Below are 10025 nucleotides of genomic sequence, written 5' to 3'. Positions count from 1 at the left end.
ATAAAAAACGACTCTAGTAACCAGTGTCTAAAAATTAAAATGACACTTTCTCTAATATAATAAAATCAACGGTTTAAATATTTAAATATAGTTATAATTAAGAAAATATAAATATTATTTTGCGTAATACAAAAATTTGTGATATTTTATGAAAAAAAAATATTATATTGAAATTTCTGGAACAAACTCTTTTATTGAGGAATTTACTTTTATTGCATATTAAATTATATCTTAGTGGCAATTTAAATGTGTTTTTCAGATTACAGCAATCATAACCTATTTTTTGTTGGAACAGACTAGGGAAGAGGTTTTTAACGCTCTTGGTGAATTTTCGTTTGGGTGCTCTATTTACAATTTTTATAAATTATTATGAATTTATAACTACGAAGCGTGAAAAACAGTTAAAACACATTTTATTATAAATAGGAACAAATAAATACATGTAAGGATGTGGGACATTCGCGATGTCCCTTAAATATATATGTAAAGGGATCATTTTCACATTTAAAATTTTGTGTATATTTTTGTAAATCAGCAGAAACTGTCCTTACATATAAATTAACTAACTCAATAGTCGTGTAACTTTCATCAGACTATCTACATACGTTTTATTTTCTGATATGTCTACAAAAAATGGATTTGGAATTACACATTTTGCAGTATTCTGTTTCATAACTGCACTAATTGAGCAAATGATCAAATGGTCGGGTATAGTAAGTTATAACATGTTTTAGTAACACCCTGGTCTATTAAACGAACCAGACAAATACACTAATTTTATTCAAGGATATGTATATGTAAGTTTAAAATAATTGCTTTAAAACATTGTTGAGAATTATTATTATTTTTGAAGAATATAATGGTGATTTAATCAATCTTCAAATATAAATAGCAGCAGTCTCTACATTAGCATTGAATTTCAATTTCATTGGAAAATCCGCTCAAAATTCAGAATTCTTAAATTTTAGATTTCACGAGTATAAATAACCGCAGAGCCGGCCTAAAAATGTTCCGCACCTCGGTTTTTAAAAGAAATATATGTCATTTGAGAATTTTTTGTTTGAAGAGGAAGAAAATTTTTTGTGCGAGCTCAAAAAAAAGGTCATCACGAAAATTTTTGTTTGAAATCGAGCTGGTAGTTTTGTTTTACAAGTTACTATGGGAGTTGAAAAATAAGGTCATTTCGAAAATTTTGTTCATATACCATCTCCGAATTTTTTTTGAGGAGATATCGATACCGTGTTATGTATAATCAATGGCGCCATACAGCACGATTCATATACAGAATAATATATATAGGCATCCTTTCCTATAACCGTGTTAGGAGCCGATACACCATATTTGGAGCTGCGCTGGCAGTACCGAGACTGAGCAAAGTAATGAAAATAATGATATAAACCAGCTAACTCCACGTTTAGGAAAGAATTACTTAAAAATGGCACTTTTTCTTACCATTCTAATACATTCGCTATGAAAATTTTGTCTTTGTTTGCTATTATTTAGCCAAAACTTACAACTCCAGAAATTGATCTCACTGCTAAAACAGCAAAAGTGGTTCGCTTTAAGTTCACATTTTGATTTAGAAGTTGATTCTGAAGATGTGATAATCTCATAACAAAGAACTCGCCCACACTCAGTCAAAAAGATAACTGAAGGCCGCACTGTGTTCTAGAAAAAATTGATTCAATGAAAATTAGCAACTGACAGAGCATTAATAATAAGTCACCAAAAAAATGTATTTATCTTGCCAATTTATAAAAATAATTCTGAAACAAACTATTGTGTTAGTTTAATTTTACCCAAGTGTATTTTTGTAACAAAAATGTTACAATAGCCCACAATTTCCATTTCTATCGTATGAACTGAATGTAAGAAACTAATTAGATCAAGTTTCATTGCTCCGGATTATTTGCAAGAAAATATTTTTTACTTGATAATGACCTTAATTTCTTGTTTATGTATATTTTCCCATGGTAACGCAATTTATTATTTATATGAAACATGCGCCATTTCCAATATCAAAGTGAACTATCATTATAATCAAATATTCAGAAGACAGCTTTAATTTTTCCAACTATTCTGGGTTCGTACGATTTAATTTCTCTTCATAGTTTTTGACTCGATTATTTTTATTGTAATTATAAAATTCATGTAACTATATACAGCAGTAAAAAAACAGTGATAAAGTAATGTTATATTTTATTATATAATTATAGTTTATTACAAAATTAAAAATAAAAAATAAAAATTATTTCCATAATTTTTTGATAGACATATTCTTTTCTGAGTCTTTCTGCATTACTTTAGCTACTGCCATTTCAAAATCTTCCTGAGTGACGTGAATTCTCCTTTCCCTGAGAGCGTACATACCGGCTTCAGTGCACACTCCCTGTAAACACAATTTGGTATTAATGTTGATTATGTTTGTTTATTATTTAAGTGTTATTTATAAAATGTTACCTTCACTTCGGCTCCGGAAGCGCCCGGCATAAGTTCAGCGATCTTCCTCAAGTTTATACCTCTGGTCAAGTTCATTTTGCGAGAATGGATTTTCAAAATGTCTAATCGAGCTTCTTCGTTCGGTGGCGGAAATTCGATCTTTCTGTCGATTCTTCCGGGCCTCAAAAGAGCAGGATCTAAGATGTCTATACGATTGGTGGCCATAATTACCTACGAAAACGTTACGTTGAAATAAAAACCTAATACATGTTTATTAAATTAAAATAAATATTACTTTAATATTTTTAGTGGCTTCGAAACCGTCGAGTTGATTCAACAACTCTAACATAGTCCTTTGAACTTCGGAATCTCCGCCGCTGCCGGATTCGATACGAGAAGATCCGATCGAATCGATCTCATCCATGAATATAATAGAGGGAGCGTGCTCTCTGAAATTATTCAGTAAATTAACAAATAGCCGATTGAATTATATTTATAAAATACAAAATATACCTAGCCATGACGAAGAGCTCGCGGACCATACGACTGCCTTCTCCGATGAACTTTTGTACGAGCTCCGATCCAGACACGCGGATAAAGGTACACTCGGTGTGATGAGCCACAGCTCGAGCGAGCAACGTTTTACCTATTTTATAAAAATAAAATCGATTCATATATCTGGTGTGAAAGTTTAGTATCTTGACATTATACCTGTTCCGGGTGGTCCATAAAGCAACACTCCTTTCGGTTGTGCGATACCGAGCGCATCGAACAACTCGGGATGCTTCACAGGAAGCTCGATGACTTCTTTGATCTCTTTGATTTGTTTATCTAGACCTCCGACCATTTCGTAAGTCGAGTCGGGAACTTTCTCCACCATCATGAGCGACACCAAAGGATCGACCTGTAGATGAAAATATCAATAGTATCAAATGAATCAGTATTTGCTAAAAAATAAATTAATACGTGGGTGTTCCAACAATGGCCCTCTAGAGAGCTACAAGAAACAAAGGTTTGTCTAAACAAAATAAAAGGTATTTCATAATACCCAAGAACTGCACAATACCACACAGATTCTCAAAAGCCATCGCTTATTAGCAACTACATTATTTTTTCATAAGCTTCGAGACGACATGTCCAGAAAATATCTTTTGACCTCTCATCAAATATGCTTTCTTGTACGTATCCTTTGTAATTATCGGACACTTACATTAAAGATTTAAACAATAATGCGATTGGTTCTAAACTATACTTCTCTCCAATTTGTCTAAGCTTCATTGAAAGACCAGCGTAAAGAATATAACATTTGGTCATACTCGACAGCTGACAATTAAGAACCAGAAACCTTAGACATAATTTTCATTACCATGAGGCTCTACAACTTTTTCTCATTCAACATCTGCATTTATATATAATATATTTGTGTGTAATACTGTATCAAACAGATCTTCCAGCAAAGAGTCACTGGTTGAAGTCACACCACTCGGCCACTAATCATGAAATTTGTATTAGTAGCTCAGTTTAGTTATGGGAATTTTATTCTGCTAGTTAATCCATATTGTGTCTTGGGAATATCGGTCATTTAGTGTGTTTTAAATGCTTAAATGTTCAAGTCAAGATGGACAATTTACAGAAATAAATTAACACATTGTTGTCGGGTGATTTCGCGCATTGTTTCAAGCCTGGCGCGGGCCATTTTTTAGCAGCCGCGGAATTTTTCGGAAACGAAGAATTTCCGCGTTTTTTTTCGGAAACTCGCCATAACTTTTATACTATACAATATAAAATTATGAAATTTTAAACATAGACTTACCATAAACAGTACTATCAAATGAAGAAGAAACATGGAGGTTGACAGTTTTATATTCACTGGAAACTTGCGTTTATTTTGCACATAAAAGTACTATAAAAATGTATGTAATAAAAAATCGAATTAAACACTAAATAAAACTAAAATATGGCACAATCTGTTTTTATGAATAGTTTTTCAACGTATGATATCTCTAAAAACACGTACCTCTGTGTAGAGGTATGTCAAAAGATACATAGCTACACTTTTGGCCCAATTATCAATAATCAGATAAATTATCCACACAAAATTCATCGTCAGATTTATTTTTATCGGGTGAAAACATTTCGGGGTGTAAAACTATTTTTTAGACAACAGAACGACCGAACATTTACGCGTAACTGTAATGATGTCTTTTTTTTTTATAACAAGTCACAGATGTCGCAATGACTGTTGCTTGTTATCTACCCCAGGTCAAGTTTCATTGGAATTTGTTTTGTTTTCTCACTCCCAACCATCCCTTCTTTTACATCAGGTAGAAAGTAATTCCTCGAAGTATCTTGATAGAATTGAACATAATAGAAGATATTTGGGATAACAGGAATTGTTTATAGTTCGTTATTTAATTTTTTGTACGGAATAAAAATTCAATATCAAAATTAGTACAATACATTTGGTGGAAATGTAATAAATGCGACGACGAATAAAATAATGTCTTTACTAAATATCAAAGCAGTGACATCTAGCTGCTGACAACAAAAAAAAATGCAGTTCAAATTACACGGATAAACACGTGAGCCGACTTCTAGCAACAGACTACAAAAAACGGATTTTTACGGGTCCCGCAACCCAGCAGCAGTTCTGCAAAAACGGAAAAATCCGTGTCCCGACAACAATGTGTTAATAACAGTCTGTGAGAAAATGAAAAGGCTCAAAGGTTCATGGTACTTTTAATGACCCGATACTTATGGAAAATTTTCCTAATGGGATCTATAGATGGCATCACAAATCCACTTTTAGTAACCCCAATGTTGAGAGATAGATTTCGATGAATGTGGAAAGCTTGGCAGTTTTCGAACGATGGAAGTATTCTAGATAATTCCGAGAAAATAGTATTGACTTGTAGATTAACCGTTTTTGTGCCATGGTATCTTTCGTAATACACGATTCCAATGCAAGCTATCTTTAGAATTAAAAAAATATATGTTAAGTGCTAATGACTTGTCGAGAATTTTATAATCCAAAAGGAGATTTTGGGTGCTGTTTCCGGTGCACTTTTTTTGCAGCTGTTAAAAATGTAAGCGCTAGGGTCGTAACAACAAAATAATATTAAATTAAATTTGCAATATTAGCAAACTAAAAATTTTATACAAAGTAAAAAATACATATTTTTATTAAATATAAACTAGCAATATAACAATAAAAATAAATCTTTTCGGAATTTTTTGTATGTCACTTCATCATCTAATGAGTGAAATTTGGTCCGAGAATTATTGTATTACAAAGACGCCAACCGGAAGGACACCCCTAACTGACTATGTTTTAGCCGCTGAGAAACAAAAATAGTTTTAGTCAAGTTCTACACTAATTATCATTTATTATTAAACATTATGTTTAATATATTATAAAGGCGCAAGTGGCAACCCTGGCGACGTTAAAAAGAAGCCCATTCATTTTAGTTATTTTTAAGACAGCTATTCAAGCGGTAATAGTTTTAAAGGTTTCTTCATCGATTTAACTATATATCTAAACAGTGTTGTAATATTATATCGTAGCTTAAGTAACTGATTCTGTAAATGCCCCGCATGTGGCTCTTGGCATTATAGTCACGTAACGACTGAGCCCCCTATGTGGCGCATGGCATTGGAAAAGTTAATTATTTTATATGAATTTCAATAGTTAGAATTTTATCAAAATTAGATGAAAAATTTTAAACTTTGTTTAAAAAATATGACATAGTAATGAATGAAATGGAGATATAAAAGTAGATTCTGCAATGGAATTTAAGGTTAGTAAAGGCTAGTTTGACAATTTTTTAATGAGAGCTTCTTTACATAGTATTAAATTTACCAAGGAAATTGTCAATATATAAAAGGAAGCTGACTGCGAATTTGTTTCTACCTTCCTCGAAATTGTTGCATATTGAGAAAATTTTTGTTGACAAATATTTAATTTACATTATTACGGAAAAAGATGTTTGCATATAAGTACTTTACAAAGGAAGAATCAGTTGCTTTAGGGTATAAGCTAGGGACGTCATTTCAGTTTTTCCATGATAGGAGGGAAGGAGGGGAAATAAGCCAGTCAGTGGTTGTTTTTTTAATATTACCGTTTCATTAGGATTCATAGTATTTCATTAACTAGATTTATGGCACCCGGCAAATTGACGGGTTTCTGATTTGTATCAGACAGTATTTTTTGTTTTTTTTTTATAACTTTTTGTATTTGAACAATGCAAATATATTAACACTACTTTTATTTTCGCAAACTTATTTTAATAACACCCGTTTTATACCCGTAAACCTAGTGTTAAATGACATGCATTTTTATGACCAAATTCAAGAGGTTCCTGTTTAAAAGGAGTAAAATCACACCAACGTTTGGTTATCTAGCGTTCATATTAAGACTTTTAAACAACAATATTATAACTTTTTATCAATAAGAGTGCGCAAAAAACAATTATCCTTTCTCAGAAGTCAAAAGCAATAAAATCGTGTTGGCGCCGTTGCAGCGGGAACGCTTGTTCCGAGCGTTACCACTGTAACGGCGCCGACACGATTTTATTGCTTTTGACGTGAATTTTTGACATCTGAGAAGTGATAATTGTTTTTGTGTGCTCCTATTGACCACAATTCAGTTTAAATATATACGTTGATCAACCCTTTTGTATCAAAAGTCCATAATAATATCGGCATGGATGGCTATCATATATTTAAAACATACTATAATATCCAAGTGCAGACAAACTATTGAGCAATATGTGACATATGTGTGTACTTTTTCTTCTATTTATATCACCCTGATAGATGAAGTGTTTTAGTTTGTATTTTGGACTTGATTAAAAACTAATTATAGTTTTAGAACTTTCATTAGGTTAGGTTTGGGTTTGAACATTAAATGTATGTAACTGTCAAATCGAGTTTCATAGAAATTTTAGAGCAGCATATAATTTCACTAGCGCCTACTAGTTAAAATTATATTTTCGCTAGTAGATATATATACCTGCCAGTGAAAATATATTTGGACTTCATTAGTGAAAATATAACTTCACTGAAAAATACACATTCACTGTAACATTTATACATCGCATGGGAATAAATAATGATAAGTATGTAAATATCAGGGGCGGGCGGTGAGATACTTTCCTTCTCGATCGCTCGCGTGTTAAAGTGACGAGAGTGAATGAGAGATAAGGGCATGCAGACCGTACGCTCTTATTTCTCACTCACTCTCGTCACTTAACATGCAAGCGATCGAGAGGGAAAGTATCTTACCGCCCCCGTCTGGTAAATATATATATATATATATATTAATACATATGGAAACATATAATTTACTATCACCTGCCAGATAAATTATAGTTTTATTGGTTAAAATATGTATCTACCAGTGTAAATATATTCCGATGAGATTTCACTGTAGTGACATATTTAAAAATATATTTTCGGGATAGATTCGAGTATTTTTTAGGGTTTCTTTGAGGGATAACCCAAAAATTTATTATTTAGAATCTGGCATGTTATTTCAGGTTTTTTCAGGTGAGGCAAAAGTTCGCCAGTCAGCGATCGTTTTTTTTAATATTTGTATTTCATGAAGATTTATAACATTTCATTAAATGACATGCATTTTTCAGGGTAAATGCGAATTCACTGAAAATTGATAATATATTGTTTCACATAACACATGTAAAATACAGCTCAAGGATCAAATGATGATAATAAGAATATTCAATGCATTAAAAGTTTGAATAAATAGAAAGAGTAGACTTGTGAGCTGAAACTAAAGTAAACAATGAGTTGCTGGAAAAAATGATGTTCCCAATGTAACAAAAAAGATATGGAATGTATACATGTTTCGATTTATAGCCAAATATTGCCATCTGTTTCTTACTTATGAATATTGACGGTGATTTTTGAATCGAGAGGAAAAAAAACATCCGAAGACTATGACTTGCGATATGAATACGGTTTTGTCTCACCTTATTAGGCAAAATCTTGTGCAAAGTGTAGCTCTCGTTGCGCAGAGCTACTCTACAATTGGCGGTGACGTCGTTGATGTCGATGTTTTTATCCAAATCGACAACGAACTTTCCTTCGGGGTGCACCTTGACCAGCACCTTTTTCTTGTCCATCGGCTTGACGACTTCGCCGACGTACGAGCCCTGCTCCTGCAGCAGCTGCAGCTCCTCGCGAAGCATGCGAACTGAAACGGAAGCGAAGCGTGAGACGTCGGCGAGGGAGAGTCGAAATCGAGCAAAAGACTCACCTTTGGCGTTGAGTTCGTTCCTCTGGGCTTGAAGCCGGCGAAGGTTCTGCGACTTGTCGGCCACCACGAGCTGCAGCTCTTCAATCTTGGTGACATAATAGGTGCGGAATCCGTCACCTTTCGGCGCGTCTACCTCCATTTGCAAGGAGGCGGCGTTCATGAGCGTCATCTCGCCGCCGTTCTGGATTTCGCCTGTCACGTTTGGCCCGCGATGAAACGTCGGGCATGTACCAAAAATTTAACGCTAAACACTATTTTATTATTTTATTGGGGTACAAAAACAACCTTCTCAAATTATAATAAAAATAAACTAATTTACATAATATACTGTTATTTTCTTTGAAAAATGTTGACAATCGATTTGTCCGCAAAGATTCAGATTTTTTACTCGGAAGAAGAACGAAAATATCATTTCAACTTTATTGATTTTTTACTAGACATCTAAATAGTTGTTTATATGATATTTTGCCTACAAATGTTTGTGTAATATCTGACTTGTCGTTCTTTATATTGCATTAACATTTCCCTAAATTTTCATCTAGCTACTTATAAGGTATAGTATTTATGACAAATTTATTTCTGATTATATTTTATTAATCTAATGCTTATTAAAGGCAATTCAACATATGAGCTAAAATTTTGTAGACTATTTGGGTTAAATAGCGGACTGATTATTTCCCACACTCCCCTGTCAAAGGAAATCTTTTCATAAAAAATATCAGGAACAGTTTCATAACAGAAAAATACTTAACATAAGCGTATTACACAAAATGTATCGAACCTTTTGATTTTTATTTTCCTAAGTAGCAGTTACAGGCCTTTTACTGGGCCTGTAACTGCTACTGAAAGATATGGTTTGTTTGGGTTTACTCCCCCTACTATTAGCTCTAAAGCACGAGATACGGACATACGTTCGATATACTTATCATTACTCCGATTGATTGGTAAATATAAAAAAATACTATTGATATTAATTTCTATAAATTTGTTCAAAATATAAGCAAGAGTAATGATATAAATATCGTACCGCGTGCTTCAGAGCTAATAGGAGCGTAAATCCAAACTTGCCATCTATTTCTCAATTATGAATAATAATGAACTGGTTAGCTTTCGAACTGACTGTGCTAACGCAAATATAGTATATATGATATTGAATGATAATTTTGATATCACAATCACTGTAAATTAATTTATTTATTAAAATTAAATTAAGAGCATCGTGACCTAGGAGGTTACCCCAATGCGTTACGATGGTCTGAAACAATGCATCGTATTATTGAAATACATAAAATATAATACATAGAAAGAAGCA

The 10025-nt window shown here is 32.9% G+C and overlaps 1 protein-coding gene across 1 annotated transcript; it reads right to left on the bottom strand.

Moving 5' to 3' along the window:
- Positions 1-2182: 2182 nt before the first annotated feature.
- On the bottom strand, positions 2183-8910 carry Rpt6 (26S proteasome regulatory subunit Rpt6). Its single transcript, XM_088182547.1, has 7 exons — positions 8714-8910; positions 8427-8650; positions 3151-3343; positions 2953-3085; positions 2735-2888; positions 2461-2670; positions 2183-2389 (listed from the first exon to the last, which is right to left on the bottom strand). The coding sequence occupies exons 1-7, from the start codon at positions 8880-8882 to the stop codon at positions 2249-2251; spliced, it is 1224 nt and encodes a 407-aa protein (XP_088038673.1). The 5' UTR covers positions 8883-8910; the 3' UTR covers positions 2183-2248.
- Positions 8911-10025: the final 1115 nt, after the last annotated feature.

This window comes from Plectrocnemia conspersa, unplaced genomic scaffold (assembly GCF_051122295.1).
Source record: "Plectrocnemia conspersa isolate PC_06_02 unplaced genomic scaffold, ASM5112229v1 ptg000003l, whole genome shotgun sequence".
Taxonomy (NCBI): domain Eukaryota; kingdom Metazoa; phylum Arthropoda; class Insecta; order Trichoptera; family Polycentropodidae; genus Plectrocnemia; species Plectrocnemia conspersa.
The sequence above is the reverse complement of the archived record's forward strand: the minus strand, read 5'-3'. Positions and strand labels throughout refer to the sequence as shown.

What these genes read in the sequence shown, in the direction of transcription:
- Rpt6 (XM_088182547.1), bottom strand. Translation starts at nt 8,882, where the DNA reads ATGACGCTCATGAACGCCGCCTCCTTGCAAATGGAGGTAGACGCGCCG. An exon ending in ACAAGATTTTGCCTAATAAG is followed by an intron (nt 3,344 to 8,426) that starts GTGAGACAAAAC and finishes TTTCATCTACAG; the next exon opens with GTCGATCCTTTGGTGTCGCT. An exon ending in GAGCTCTTCGTCATGGCTAG is followed by an intron (nt 2,889 to 2,952) that starts GTATATTTTGTA and finishes GAATAATTTCAG; the next exon opens with AGAGCACGCTCCCTCTATTA.